This window comes from Passer domesticus, chromosome 6, assembly GCF_036417665.1.
Source record: "Passer domesticus isolate bPasDom1 chromosome 6, bPasDom1.hap1, whole genome shotgun sequence".
Taxonomy (NCBI): Eukaryota; Metazoa; Chordata; class Aves; order Passeriformes; family Passeridae; genus Passer; species Passer domesticus.
In genome coordinates, this window is record NC_087479.1 from 31,333,910 (window position 1) to 31,350,051 (window position 16,142).

The 16,142-nt window shown below is 39.4% G+C and overlaps 1 protein-coding gene and 1 long non-coding RNA gene across 4 annotated transcripts in view; one reads left to right on the plus strand and one right to left on the minus strand.

The window, feature by feature from the left end:
- The window catches only part of SCG5 (secretogranin V), a 29,929-nt gene extending 24,540 nt beyond the window's left edge, over positions 1–5,389 (plus strand). For all 3 annotated transcript variants that reach the window (XM_064424149.1, XM_064424150.1, XM_064424148.1), the window contains one exon: positions 2,324–5,389. In XM_064424149.1, coding sequence (XP_064280219.1) covers positions 2,324–2,419 — 96 coding nt within the window. In that variant the 3' untranslated portion in view covers positions 2,420–5,389. The remainder of the gene's footprint in view (positions 1–2,323) is intronic.
- LOC135303009 (uncharacterized) lies at positions 661–16,118 on the minus strand. Its single transcript, XR_010364547.1, has 3 exons — positions 9,320–16,118; positions 5,815–6,001; positions 661–2,027 (listed from the first exon to the last, which is right to left on the minus strand). It is a non-coding gene; the product is annotated as an uncharacterized LOC135303009 (long non-coding RNA).
- Positions 16,119–16,142: the final 24 nt, after the last annotated feature.

Here is a 16,142-nt window from a genome sequence, read left to right on the forward strand (position 1 = left end):
AACAATTCAGAATCTCCACTTTATCAGCAGAAGAGTAACCTAGAACTGTCAGCAGCAGAGTGTGTTTTTCTAGAAATCAGGAAGTCCACTGGATTCCCCTCCTGCCTTTTGTGCTCCCTGCCACTCCTCCATGCCTTTCTGCACAGACACAGTTTTGGGATCTGGCAACAGATGCATTTTTTTGCATTTGAATGTCCCCGTCTGAGGTTAAAACAAGTCCTGTGTAGCAGTGTGGGTAGTAACCCTGCTGTGTCACTCCAGGGCTGTAGTGAAACAGTCTCAGAGGCACTACAGGAGTCTGGAGCAGCCCATCCTGCGAGCCCGTGTGTGTAATGCATGTATTCAGGGCGCTCTGCGGGCACTGGTGCCAGCGTGCACACTCAGCCGTGTCTGCAGCAAAGGCTTCTGCCCGCCGTGCGCGCTGTGCTCGCTCCTCTGCAGCACCTGCACCGCCAGACACGGAGGGTTACAGCGACACCGAACTTCAACCAGCACTTCTCCCCTTTTTTAAATGTCTGCGCTTGCAGACTGCCCCGTCCAGAAGTGTCAGGGCCACTTCTGTGATCACTGAGTTGCTGTGGGCTCGCAGCTCTGTACAAAGGTGCTCGGGAGCGTGTGTTGCTGTGAATTCTGAATGCACAGCTGCGTGGGATTAGACGTATTTTAGTCAGATCAGCCAGAGTATTTTGCATTATATTTTGTGTTTTCTTTTGTTGGTTAAGAAGGATTCAAAATCTTATGTAGTCTCATTCTCTTCAACTTTATTTTAAAAAGTAGCAAGCAAGTACCATTCCAAAAAAAAAAAAAGACCAATTAATCTTCCTAGGAATCTTCAAATAATTCCTAGAAGTTTATGCAACAGTTGAATTTCACTAAATTAACATTAAACAGAGCTTCTTTAAACAAACACAAACAAATCGTTTACATATGTCTTATTTCTAACAATTTAAAGCATTGGAGTTAGTTTATTTTCAAAGATTTTTCCACATTCATTTCTGGTTCTTAATATTTTTATGTTTTCGCTTGCAGCAGGCAAAACACCCAAAACCCAACAGAACAAAGCAAAAGGGCTGCTCTGTGCTATGACTAAGTATTAATGATAGCATCCGCAAATCTGGAGAAACCCAGATTTGAAGACAGATAAACTTAAACTTGAAGACAGATAAACCCCAAATGTTGTTCAGAGATTTGACAAATACCTGGGATCATGCCCATTATGAATGCTTTTTTTTTTTTTTTTAATTCCTAAGTTTTGGTGAAAGAAGCACAGAACTCAAGAAAAGTAATTTCTGTGACACACAGTCATCCTGACAAGAATCAGGAGATACTGGAAAATTTGCATTCCTCTGAAGTTTGTCCTTAGGCAAACAGTTTTTATTTGCACCAAAAAGCCTTCATGCTAGAATTTTTGACTGCACTTGTGTGAAGGAGACAATATACACTTGAATTTTGCTTACACTGACACTGTAACAGGCCAGAAAGCAGGTGTAAAGGATATTTAGTACTGAAGCTCCACTCCACTGAACTTCTTGCCACTTTGCAAATACAGTAAGTACATTTTACTCCATTGGTATAGATAAAATTGAAGCATAGGCTTTCTATGTTACTGCATCTTCAATCTCCAAGCAGTTTTGAGACAGGATCTGTTCATCTTCAGCCTCACATTGTGCTGCTTGCACGGTGCAAAGTGAAGTTCAACCCTCTCCAGGAATCTTCTTTCCAGCATTCCCTTCTTCTGGCAATGCTGTGAGAGCCATTTTCTATGCCAAAACCTTGTTTGGCTCTGCTTCGTTGCCAGCAGTTTTTTATCTCAGCATCAAGAGAGGAAGCAAGGAGGGGTTTCCTGGAGAGGACACAGGCTGAACAAGAGGCTTTGGTCAAACTGGAATTGTGGTCTCTAATTTGTATCCCAGCACAATGTCAATTAGGGGTGGTGATTTCAGCTAAAGCTTACCTGTACTTCTCTAACAAGTCCTGTCCTGCCTCAAGAATTAGGGAGTTAAAGTTGCTGCTGCTTCTCTGCTGAGCTGAGGAAAGGAGGAGTGGAGCAAAAAGCCAGTGTTTAATTGAGATTATTCTATATTCCTGATAGTCCTCCTTCACTTGCATTCCTTTCAGTGGATTGAATTAAATTATTGTGGGGAAAAAAAAAAAACCACAAAACAAAACACTGGTTGACTTTTAGATATAATCCCTGGAAGCAAGTTTCTCCCATGTCTGTAAATATCTGACAGATAAATACCTAAGTATGTTCACTATTCCTAGTTACCTTTTATCTGTTTCCCTGTTTCTAATAAGTTTAAATAATTTTAAATTTTTTCAGAGTGTGAATCCCTATCTGCAAGGACAGCGACTGGATAATGTTGTAGCAAAGAAGTCTGTTCCACAATTTTCAGATGAAGACAAAGGTCCTAAATAAGTACAATAAAAAAGAAAGATAAAAACTCGTGCCATCCTCCTCTATATCATGATATTGCTTATATATAATAATCTATTAAAATCCTTGTGAATGGCAGCATGCTTATTATTTATATAATTGTAGATGAAAAACAGCTGTATTTATAACAGCATGTTCTCCTAGATGATAGAAGTATGGTTCTGCTTTTTGTTAAGTTATGGTAAAAGGACATTTCTGTTGTTTTTATTTTTGTCATGGAGCAAACTTTAAAAATGTTAGTCATTTCTGATAGCTAATGTGAGGTAAATGGTCTTAATGAGAAACTTGTAAATAGGAAGATGAAAAAAAATGCCAAGTCTGACTCCAACATTTAATCTTAAATGTTACTATGTTTGACACATGAAAATTATAGTTTTATGTTTTGTTCACAAATATTGTTACTTAGCAAAGACAAAGTATTTATTTTACGCAGAGAATTTTGGCTTTTGGTCCATTTTAATAAACATTTAAGCAATCTACAAGGTTTGCAATGTGACATTTTCCAAAATACTTCAGAGGCTCATTTGTCTCTGTTGTTGCTGTGCAAATTTAAGAATTAAAGAACTGCTTTTTGACTGTATTCACTGAAATATTTTTCTGTTAGTTTTAATCATCCCATGCCCACAGCTTTCCTGAGCACTTGAACATCTTCCTTCCTTATCAATGGAACTGTTATGTGAAAATTAATCTCCCCTGCTGTTCTTTGTCTTAGTAACTGCAGCATTTATGCATTATAGTGTTGTTAAATTAGAAGTAAAGTTGGAGACATTTGTCTGTGTTAATAAGGTTGTGTCAACAACCTCTGAATCTAAATCCAGGATATGAAGGTCATTACAGTTGATCTTCTGAAAAAATATGCTACTCTAATACCACTCGTAGCTATCATTGCTCTTGGAGTTGTTCTGGGAAGCTTAAACTGCCTTCTTGCCCCTAGGAGATTGAAGAACTTTATATTCCAGAGTTCTCCCTTTCTGAAAGATGAGAACACGGTTGAGTATTGGAACACACATGAATGGAGCACTGGAATTACGGAAAGTAGCATTAGCTTACAGTTGATATTACAAATAATATGAGGGAAATTGTGAGGGAAAAAAAGTAGTTTCCTTTCCCATCCTATAGAAAGATACAGGGAAATAATGATGCCCTCTTAGAAGAAAGAAAAGAACTAAGAAATTAAGGTTCCTAGCTATATAAAATTAAAGTTAACAGGATGGCACAAGTATGACTGTTCTTGGCATTTGCTTCTTTTGTCCCACCACCACCTAGTTATTTGCAATAAATTATGTATGTAGAGAATTGGGCTTTTCATGCCATATATGGGTACATTGCAAAATTCTTAACATTTTGGAATGGACTATCATGTCTTTCATCATATTTCCTTTAAAAAAAATTGAAGAGAAAAATGAATAGTATGTCATAAAGTGGGGTTTATACTCACACAAGACACAGGAATTTCGATGACTCACAGATCTCCTTTGGCTTCCAGCAGCTGGGACAGAATGGGAGCAATCTAGCTGTTCATGTGACAGGACTTGTATTCTCTGTGTCTTAAGCTTACTCTTTTTATCTGCACTCCTGCTCAGTCTTCACACAGGTATCGAAAGCTGCAAAGCTACAAAGATTGCTCCAAAACCAACAAAGAGTCTAATATATAATCATGGCATAAACCTGACATTAAACCCACTGATGCCCCGTGGCCCAGTGTGTGAAATGGTCCTTCCTTCCATCTAACCCTGCTGCCAGCCACTGGTGGAGCTACAGGCTTCCAGGTAGTTGGAGGCTAGACTGTTATTCTTAAGAAATCAGTGTTTCTTCACATCCTTGACTGTTCCATCAATAGTTCTGAAGTAATCTGAGTACATTCTGACCTTTTAGCTCCAGTAAAATCCCTTTGAATCACAAAAATGAAATAACCATGACGGAAATTTATTTCATTTTTTAAGCTTTTTTTAAGGACAAGTGCATAATAAAAGGAGATGTGTACAGTACATAGGGGGCTTGAAAAGGGAAGGGCAAAGAAGCATTGCTTGCTTAATAGCATCAATAATCCCACATGTAATTTTGTGAAGCACTCCAGGTCACTCCAACCCTGCATGGGGATGTGAAATCCAGCACTGCAGACTGGCCAGAACAGGGATACCTGGCTTGCTGCCTGCATGCCACCAGAGAAGCTGCCCTCCTGTGTATGGTAGATCTGCACAGTGCAGGCAAAGGAAAAATACACAATTCAGACCTGGTTTTGTCCTTAAATACAAGCAAAGAAAGAAAGAAAAAAATCTTTACACTGCACAAAACAATGATGTGTCTTACAGGAACTGTCTGCTGGAGCAAGTCAAGTGCGTGGTGGTGAGCAGCTGTCTGCTGAGTTCATCAGGCAGCTTGAGTGTTTCACCAGGAAGACTCAGCAGTACTATTGTGAAATTTTAATAAAATATAGCTATTGCACCATGATAATGAATTTCATTATTCTAATTCCAGTTTCATGGCAGGGCTGTCTTTTGGTAGTGGGACTGGCTAGTCCTATACTGATTAAAAAAAAAAAAAAGAAAAAAAGAAGAAGAAGAAAAAAAACCAAGCAAAAATCCTTATCCCTCCTACTGTTCCAACAACAGTCCAAACATCTATATGTAGTTTTTTAAACAGAATAATCACAGTGCTGGTCTTTCAGAATCAATGAACAAAGATACCGACTATCCTGCCTCACTCAGAGTTCACCAAACCAATATTTACAAGAATGTAAATCGCTGCACAGGTGTAATTGCCCTTTTACCTTTATCATGCATGTGAATTAAGGAGCATGTATATTGATACTGTTGTTTAGAATTTTCATCAAACTAAAACCTTTCAGAGTATTTTAAAATTTGCAAGTGTGTTACTTACCTCTAATGCGTTAAGAGACACAATGTGCTTGAAGGAAGCTATACAAAATAAAGTGTATTGCCCTGAAACATTGGTTTTGTCTGTAAAAGAAATATTTATTACTCTAGTTTAAAAAAAAAGCACTGTGTAAATGATGGGAGTATTTGGTTTGTGACACAAAACTTACTCTGGGGATGCATATGCATACACACACACATTCATACACTTTTCAAAACATAATACAGTCTGATAATAAACTGATTAGTAAAGAATATAATGATGTTAATCCACAGGAGAAAGTAATATAAATATGCTTAGTGAATTGCTAAGGAGGGGAAATTGTGATATACTTCTAATTGCTGGCACATTTGCATTCACCAAATGCACTAAAACCATGCTGCTATTTATGCAGCAGCTCGGGGGCAGTCCAAAGAAGCTGGGTACTACTTCTCTGCCAGGATTCCAAGTAAAGCTGACCTGAAGCTTATTTTATCAAAATGTGATGAAGCCTATCTTACCTGTTAAACTGAGGAAGAGCACAGGCAGAAAGATGACTACCAAGTCAATCAGGTTTTTGGCTTTGTCGTCAACAGAGTAACACTCAAACTCCTTTGTTTCCAAATGTCTGTAGTTGGGGAAGCAGACAGTAGCTTTCTCATGATGAAGAGGAGACTTGCCTTCAAATCAGGCCTCTAAACAGTAGCTCTATGGAAGTATTGAAAAGGCTTTGTTTTCATTTTCATGGTGTACAAAAAACTAATTTTTGAACATTTAAATTTTGTGAAAAAAGCCCATAACAACATCAACCCAAAACAAACATGGAATCATCTGCCTATTTACTGGTAAGCTCACTAAACCAGTTCTCACTTCAACTTTTATGCAATTACTTATTTTTTATTAAATTATCTTTATTCTGAGAAACACAAAAAAGCCCCAAACCCTAGCAGTTATTTGAGTACAATATCTATATTCTAATGCCCCAAAGTTCTCTAAAAGTGGCTGAAATTCAAGTGGGATAGCCTGTATGGGGAAATACAGTTCTGATTCCTCAACTCAATAGAAAACACCTTTCTACACTGGAAATATAAAATACCACACTGTGACATTTTGTATTTCTAAATGGACAAAACAGACTCATGAAAGAGCAGGTTAGGGCATCCAGAGAAGCACTCGTAATTCACCACTGGTTATTTTTTCCCTTCCTTAATGCTGCAACAGTGACTAAGAGAATTGCAAAACTTTGATTCCAACGAGTAGTGCAATGGATTTATGGACTTGAAAACTGTTATGGCACTTGAAGAAACCTATTTTTAATGCTGCCTAAACCACTGATCAAATTAAAAAAAAAAAAAAAATTAAAGTAAATTCTTTAAAAGTCAATGATATAGCAGATAAGCACAGCTGTTGTAGTTCATGCATAGATCCTGGATATTGGTTCAATCTGCAAAGCCCATGACTGAGCTGACCCAGGACTCTGCATGCCTGGGTAATGTATGTGGGCATAGGTAAAAAAGCAGAAAAGTGTGTCCTGCTTCTGATTCTTTATAGCTTCATCTTGCTAATCTCACAATGTCTACAGCTTTGCTGCAGCCTTTCTGGTGGCTACTGCTCTGAAGTTTTGATGTCTTGAAAGACTCTTTTTCAGGTAGTGTCTTGAGTACGAAGTTATGCAGCAGGCAAGCAATATGTGCCATAATGATACACATTTCTTTCAGTTAAAAATACATCAATTAGTAGTTGAGGCTATTTTTCAAATTTCTAACCACATTGACTATTTTCTGCTGTGTTTTTACATTCTCAGTACCAACCTTTAAGCCTTCAAAAGGACAAGAACTCTCCACGAAGTTGGAGATAAGGCCTTCATAAACCTATCCTAAAATATCAGCTGCTTGTAAAAAACCCTTTGTGTCTATTTTGTTGTGCATCTGGAGGTTTACAAAACTGGGAATAATTTCCAATTAAAAGATGGGTGCAGAAGTTAAGTGCTGTAAAGTAAAGGCCTAAGTACCCACAGCTGGACTTGTGTCCAATGCAAATACCAAAGCCCAAGCACATGCTCCTCAAACCTTGCCTCTCTTTCCTGACTCCTCAGGCAGCTAAAGGCTATGCACAGCTATGCTTTCCTGTAATCATGTACCTCAGGTGCCTGAACTCCTCCTTCTATACATGCCTAGGACTGTTTGAGACTCAGTGAAGCTGCACAGCTCTACACCTATCTCAGTCCTAAACCCAGCCTGAATCCACAGACTTGGCAATTCTTCCCCTATATTCCCTGAGGGAGCAAGCCTGGCAACTGCTCATCTCACACATGTCTACAGGACCAGGCATTGCACGAAATACCATAGCAGACATAGACAGTTTAATTAAAAAAACTGAAAAGTGTCTGTAAGAGTTATGGCAAAAGAATCAAAGCTCTAATGACACCAGAGAAGGCAATCAAGAATGAACATGATTTGTCACCCTTGTGGTTCATATGACAGGCTGAACACAAAGAAGGACAGGGTAACTGGGCTCCAGCTAGTCATCAAGGAGTGTTTGGGTACCTGATAAAAATACAAGAGTAGTCTGAGATGGCAAAACCAAGCCAACCACCCATCTCCACCCTCCTGAGTAGATGGCTAATTTTGGCTCCTTGTCTTGATTTAATTATTTTCTGCATTGTTGAACAGCTTCAGCAGGGGAGGTCCAGGACTTACACAAACAGGCTGCAGCCTCATGGCTAAGAGGCTGCACCTCTGGAGGTGCTGGTTTGAACACCTCCAGTGAGTAGACAGACACCTTCTCTTTTCTCATTCCTGAAACACCACCAGCCTCCTTTCACTCACTTTTTATGTATTGTTTTTTTTTTTTTTTTCCTTCGGGAAAGATGTATCTAGATGCTACCCAAATTCTTGGAAGAATGTTACATTTAGCAAGACTTGGAAACTAGCAAGAGTTCATTTGCTGGACTGTGCATTCTTTATTCTAGTAACTTTAAAAATATCTTTAGATCATTTTGCAACTGTTGAAAAGGAAGCATTTTAAAACTCCACTTCCTTACTCACTGCTAGAATTCCAGTGACAAATCTTGCAATCATTGTAATGTATGGGATTTGCTGACCAAGAGCTGCAGTGAGCCTACAGGACCTTGTTAGTACTCCTGCCATGACATCTCCTTATAGCAAGACGTGCCACATTATAAGCATTTTCAGCCTGAAGTTAAGGCACAACCTTTTTATCCACACTAGCATGACTAATTCTCTTCAAGGTGGTTTCAGGTGGAATTTTCCCTATTAAAATACTCATTAAAGTACTGAAGGGTTTTTCAAAGCTTTTACATAAGCTGGTGGCAATGCACTCAAAGCAAGAGGCACCTGGACTCCAAACCAAACAAACAATTTGATTGCAAAAACTAAGTCACAGAAGTACTTGGTTTTACAAAGTACTTCTCTAAGTTAGAAACAAACAAATCACATTTGGTTATGGTGGGGTTTTTTTCCCCTGGGAAGGTGGTTTTGTTACACCTGATTACAGCAGTCACCTCCCCTCCTAATGCACAGAGGCTTCTAAACAAGCTGTCCGATCTCCACAGGATAAAAAAATGCTTTCTGCCTCCAGATAGCCTGTGCCCTCATCTGGATTTATCTCAAGTACCAAATGCATCAAGATAAAACCACTGTACTTTGTCTCTTGTAAGTTTTTACATCATAGCTTTCTTAATGTAAAAACTTCAGCCTATAAGAAAGGCACAGCCAAAAGAACCCATAGTATAGTAATCCCAGAACTTACTATATTAAAAATGAGGGTTTCTTCCTTACCTTGCAGCACAGGAGAATATCATGTTCATTTATGTTCTCTCTTTTGTCAGATCAGAAGAATAAGAAATGGCTAAGATGCCTTTTTTTTTAGTGTGTCTGATAACTTTAATGACATCAGCTCCCAAAGAGTCTTTCCTCTGTGTTCTAGTGTATTTTTAAAAATAAGTAATTTTTTTACTGTGAATTCCTACATTCATTTTGAAACCCTGACAAGAAATAATAATACCTCCTTCACAAGAAGTCTAGTTCCATCTGGTTGAGAACCAAAAAGCCCTGCCACAGTCTGATCTGAAGTGTAATTGATTTGATCACTGGCAATTTAACTTCTTCACTTACGTCTTTAGTGCATTAAGACTTCCTGGGGAGAGGAAAGAAAACTGTTTACATTTTTAGACTTTTTATAAGTGCATCCAAAAGCTCCAAGTGTTTGGAGCCTGATTAATTACAAACACCTAGAGGACTGCTCCCAGTCCTATTTACAGAATCTCTCCTAACATCAAGTGACTTAACACTTTTTCAGGCACTTGGAATCACATGTTGTGAGGGGGGGGAAAGTCATTCAATCAAACTGCCAATGAAAGCAGCTGGTGGAGAACTGCTGGGCAGTGTGGTTAGCCCCAGAATGTAAGATGACAGTTCTTTCATGGTTCTGAACAGCTCTACAGAAAGGAAGAGTGATGTCTGTTGGAGCTATGTTTGGAGAGTGAAGTAATAGGACTTAAAAAAACTAATTAGAATTCAAGATAATGCAAGAAATGAGAGATCAATGAATAAATACCCAACTGCCCTTAGCCAAAAAAGCTAAACAGGATCCTCTTGACAAGGAAACAGAAGAAGCAAAACAGAGCAGTTGTTGGAAATATAAAAAAAAAGATTTGGCCTTAGGCTCGTGTGTGTAGTTTCCCAGAAGTGATTTTTTTTTGGCAATTTTTGAAAGAGTAAATTTTTGGTAACCATACAGATTAAAAAAAATAGACTATTTTTGTATGTTATTATTATTGTATATCTAATCCTGAAGTCCATAAAGTTTAGCATTTTAATATGCACCCTAACTAGAAAGTTCTTTAACAGGGGAAAGAGCTATATATAAATTATTTCTTTTAGCACGGCTCACCTGACTCAAGTCTCTTGGATCGTTGTGTGTGCTTCACATAATACACTCTGAATAGTTCCACTGAAAACAAAGTCAAGCATCTGGCAAGCCCCTGCAGGATTCAGGTCCGAATCTAAGTTCACCAAAAAAATGAAGTATGTGCACAAATCCACCTTTCTTACCAAAGCACTTAACTATCAGTTTGCGTTTATGTATATAGTAAAAATATAATGTAAGTCAACCAGCAATCTTTTTAGGAAAAGACAACTGGTTAAACAATTCTTTGTCTGCCTTTAAACTTTTTTTTTTGTCCACGACAGTGAAAACTTGGCATATATACTGGAAATATCCTTTTTTTTTTTTACTGGGGAGAATTACAGAAGTTAAAAGGCCTTCTTCCCTACTAAAAGCATTTAGAAATTTCAAAATGGATGTATTCAAGCACATAGACACAAAGTATGTGAAAGTTAAAAAAGGTTTGTTCCATCTTTCCAGATTGTGTTGAACTCTCAACTCCTCTTATAAATTATTTCACAAGTTTGGTACCCAATCAGCTTTAAGGACTTAGGCCAAAATGATTCCTTTGAAAACTCTGTTCCCTACTGCAGTTTTATAGGTGGGGAAATGGAGTCAAGAGAAAATTAGTGTGATTGAAACAAAGTAAAGGATGAAGATGGGGGTGAATTTGTCCCTCATACCTGTTCTTGACAGAGAGACCATCTAAATAAAAATGGCAGTGAGGAAGAGTTTCGTTTCTTCCCACCTCCATTAGTATTCTCTCTGAGAAGTGGAGCAACTGATGCTGCAGCAGTACAACTGTTTAACAGAGTTCTTTCCTTCCTGCAATATTTTTGTGACACTGGATTTCAGCTATAAAATGCAGACATTTGAAGTTGTTGTCTCAGATCAAAAAAAAAAAAAAGCTTCAGCTCTTTCATTCCTGCAAAGCTACATTTTTTTAAAAATCTGTTATTCTGTTTTTACATGGCTATTGCCAGGAAAAGCAAAAAGAACAGATAAGATTTCAATTTTGAAAGGAGGGCAATGGAATAAAAAACCAAAACCAAACCAACCCACAACAAAACAAACCAAAATAAATGTCTTGCAAATCTCCTTACATAATAAAATAGCTTTCCTGTCTCTCTTACTCTTTTTTTGTTTCACTACAGACAAAAGTGGCAGAGTGAGGAAAAAAGCCTAGATAGATCTCTTGACTCTCCAGTACCTACCTCACCCTGCAGACTGACAGTGTGCTCCACGGGTGTAGCACAGAACCCCACACAGGTAACACCCTGAAACACAGGTGGTCACACAACAAGCTGCCCTGCATCACACCAAGAAAAAAGCAAAAGAGTTTATTTTGCCAGAACTGTGCACGAGATATCTGTTCATGTGTTAAACGTGTGTGAAATCTGTCTAAGCTGTTGGGACGCAGTAAGGTTCGGGAAAGGAGTTTTGGTTTTCAGTTTTGCAGCATAACTGGGAATTATATTTCATAGCTGTCATATAGTGAAATACGTATGTAAATAGCACATCGAGCCCCTTGGATGCCTCTTTTCATAACTCCCAGTTACAGCTTCATACTGTCAGGGCTTCTGATGTTCATACAAACTCAGTTTGCTTAGCTGAGTCACTTCTCGCATCACGTTGCTCCAGAAGTACCCTGAAATCAAAGCATGTCAGCAAACACCTCCTACAGCTTCAGGAGACAAAAGAAACAGAAAAGCAAATGCACAAAGGCAGAGGAATTTTATGACTTTCATTTTCTTGGCAAATTCTTTTATAGTCATCAAGTACAGAAGATGCATCGAAAAATTGTGAAAAATACTTAAAGTTTAGCTTGACATAGGATATTTCTTCATTTGGCATAAAAGTTTATATTTGCTCAGCAATCAAACTTCATCCTAATAAAATAAGCTTTTCTAAATAGTTTTTGAAAAATAGTCACATATGGATTGTATTATGTATGTAGGTGTTTCGAGGCCAGAAAACATATTTTTTGTTCTCTGTCTGCATCACATAGCAGAGTGGAATGCTGGTGGGTGACCATGGCTCCTAGGTGTGGACATCATTACAAGCCCACAACCTGACTCTACATGCAGTATATGCCAAACAAAAAAAGCTCTTCAAGCATACCAGGACATCATACTTTTCAGAGCAGAACCCAAGACTTGTAAATTATTTAGATGCTTAAAGATTTTATCTTGAACTCATTTATTCATTTATTCTTTTGATTTCTAATGTCCTATTTATGAGGATTTTCAAATTATTCCTAGATCAAGCAATACTTTGAAAGTAAAACTTCATTTTCAAGAAAAAAAACCCAACCCCCCCCCCAAACCAAACAAACAAAAACAAACCAACAACAAAAAAAAAACAACAAAAAACCCACACCAAAAACCAGCCCCAAAATAAGCACTTTTCCCTAATTAATTTTCTCTCATTCAGCTGATGGAATCTGTATGTTAAAAAGTTGATGTTCTGTCAACATAAATATAAAATACTGCTTTTTCAATAAGTACAGTATTTTCCAACCTCCATTATACAGACATTAATTCTAAAACTCAAATAAGAGAAGATTAAAATTTTACTTAAAAAGAATCTTGCCAACATGAAGCATAGTTTTAAACTTGATTTTCCAGTATATTTTAAGAGAATTTAACTCAGAATAACCTCAGCTATTTCTGGTACTACTTTATGAGGCTTGATATGAAGCATGCTACTGAAACTAGAGGGTTTTTTCATATAATCATCTGCAATAGAACAAACAGGAGAGTACCTGCAAAGAATAACAGGCCTGGTATGTCAGTTTACCATCTTGAAACCAACATGCACATCTCCTTCCCTCACCTAATGCCAGCTATTATTGTTTGCCTATTTAGGTTTGAAATAGCAAGCAAAACCCCCATTTTCCTTGCTGGTTTCCAATGAAGGTTTTTATCCATTACTTTTGCATGTGTCTAAAATCACAGGAAACTGGATTCTTTGAGTATCAGTTCTTTTCTACAACAAAACAAGGAGTTCTTCCCATATATAGCACAGAAGCTCACACACCTCAGCAGGAATGTAATGATGGACACTTCCACACGTGGCCCACACAACACACACCACCAATATCTTGCTTTGGCCCCAAGTCATGAATCATTTCTGAGACACTGCTGATCTTATTCACCAAGTCAGGAAGACAGCAGTGTACACCACCAAAACCTCAGCAGGAGCCGAGTCAGTGCTTGCTCTAGACTCACTACAGCTCAGCTAGAAAAGTTACTGCTGTGTTGGTGAGACAAACCAAGCTCCTTTCTCTCTTTAACAGAGGAGTTCAAAATACCAAGCAAAGCAGTTCAGATGTGCCCTGTCTCTGCTGGACAGCTTGCCTTACTTCTGACCTGGAGGAACATGCCTAGAGTGAGAGATACTGGCTTTCTAGGTGTATTAGGGTCAGGTTCTCAGCTGTCATAGATCACTTACTTCTCCCTGAGTCATTAAAAATTCTTCCAATTTACTCAAGAAGACGCTCTGGCCCCTGTGAATTTTGGCTTCTCTGCAAAGGCTTTTAATAAGGTGCCAACTGTCCTGGCACTGAGGATTCTTTGAGTAGCACTCCAAGTTAGCAGTAGCACGCAGGAGCTCAGCCCAATAACATTTTTCTCTTCAAGAATTAAGTACAGCACTTTTTTTTAAGCTTACACAATTCTTACTGTTCCATTAAAACAAAGAACAACTCACACAGTGAATACCAGCAAGAAACGAGAGAGGAAATAGAATAAAAAAACCAAAAAAACCCAAGCAAAACAAGAGCAAGCAGGTAGTTGTAGTTGTCAGGTTCACAGTACACACCACTACCATGCAATGACATTAAAGCTCTTCATCTCAAACCTATACCACAAAACCATGCACATTTCCATAGGCCTCTTTAATACTAAATAATTAAACAACATTTTCCCATGCATATTCCAGCTCCAATTAGAAGCCCTGATAAGAATCGACAGAATTTCAAGCCTGGGTATGGTAGGAGGAAGAAGTATTTCCCTTTCAGCACTGGGTGCTTTTTTAAACCAGTCCTTGGTTGGGATCTAACCAGCACAGCTGAAGCTTTGGAGCCAACCCATATAATGTTTTGTTAAGGATTCCAGCAGAAATAAAGAAATCTTCCAAGCTGGAAATTATTCTGGATACCTGAAAGAATGATGAGGGGAAAAGACCTCTTTCCCCCTGCCTCCCTCAATCTCAAACAAATAAAAAGAGACTTAACATTTTTAATGTCCTTTTAAAAATATTTTTTAAAAATCTCTACCTTCATTAAGTCCAGATGCAGCTGCAATTATTTATTTTGTTGGTACCCAAATTTATTTTTTGTATTTTTGTGAATGAGCAAGTAAATACTTGCAGAAATAATTCTATTTTCCAACTGTCAAAAGAAATCTGAACACTTGTGTTGCTTGACCCAAGGTGCATACTTGAACACTGTGGATTAAGCTAAGGGAAAGAGACCAGATGGGAAGATACGGTATAGGATATTCAGCTGCAAGAAAAGGATCTTGATGAGGGAACACAACATCTACACCAGGACCTGCTTCCTAAAGTGTTTCCTAGTTTGGTTTAAGTCAGAGTGAGAGCTACTCCAGATCACCAGCTCTGGCTAGATCCCTGAATGCCGTAAGGCATTAAGTGGACATACCTCCTCTGCCCAGAAATATCATCTAGGAACGGCAATGCCAGAGCGGCATGTAAATGACAAACCAGAAAAACACAGCAGAGAGGCAGCTTGCCTGCAGCAGTGCCTGGAAGCGCCTGCAGTGGCAGCGCCATCGCGGGCACCAAGAGCAGCTCAGAGCGAAGTGCAGAGCAGCGCCCCAGCCTCGCTGGGGCTGGTAATCAGTGAGAGACAGAGAGAAGAGACCGAATAGACCCTTTCAATTCAATACAACTGCTACACACAAGGAAATGGAAAAGAGCACAAAGTCTGTCAACATACTGAGAGGTGGGAATTGCGACCTTTTCTTTGAAATCACGGAGGAAGGACACCAATTACTTAAAAACAAATAAAATAAAATAAAAACAATAGAACTTTTATGAGTAAAAAACCCTAACCAAACAAAATAATACAAATTCCCTAGGCCTCTCCTTCTATCCATATAGATGTCACTTGCTGTAATTCCTTGCCAGTAATCCTTCCCCCATTAATTGTCTTTGAATTTCAGTGGCTCCTGCACAGCAACTCATTTTCTCTCTCATGCTGCCACCTACCACTGCGCTATGGTGACTTGCCCTGTGACTGAAGTCATTGTTTTAACAAGTTGCCGCTAAATGCGTGTGAATTATTGTGATTGGCCTAATTCACTACCTTGCTAAGCACTCAGGCTCTAAGAGAAGCCGAGTATGGGTCTCAGCAAAGAGCAAGCTACCGCTGTACTGTGGAAGTCAGAAACTTGGCATCTCGCTTAGCTCTGGCATCCCTAATGTAGCAAATCGTTTCATTTAATTCGTCTTCCCCACCTGCAAGTAAAACTACCTCTTAGGTGAGATCCGGGCCTGTCTGAGGTCCCAGGTGGGTGCTGACTGGTGACCGAGGAGGACTGGTTTCATTCACGGGCAGTAAACCCTGCCCCACAGCCAGCAGAGCACGGACCTGCCGGCACCACCTGCAGCGCCCGTGTCCGGGGCAGAGCTTTCCTCAGCGCTGCCTTGTGCTGCGTGATGCCCGCACCTGGAAGGGGCAGCTGACAAACGTCTCCGTTTAATTAGCAAGCCCAGAGTCAGCCCGTGGTTCAGAGGCTGCTCCTGCGGGAAGCCCCGCAAGAGACGAGCGCGGGCACTGGAGCGCTTGGAGGACGGGCTCCGGCCGCACTGAGGGAGTGCAGGCTCCGCTGCGGGCTCCGCCGCCCTCCAGGGCTCTGCCTCTCGGTGTCCCCAGCCCGACGCTGTTCGCAGATTCGGGGTACGCCTTCGGGCAGCT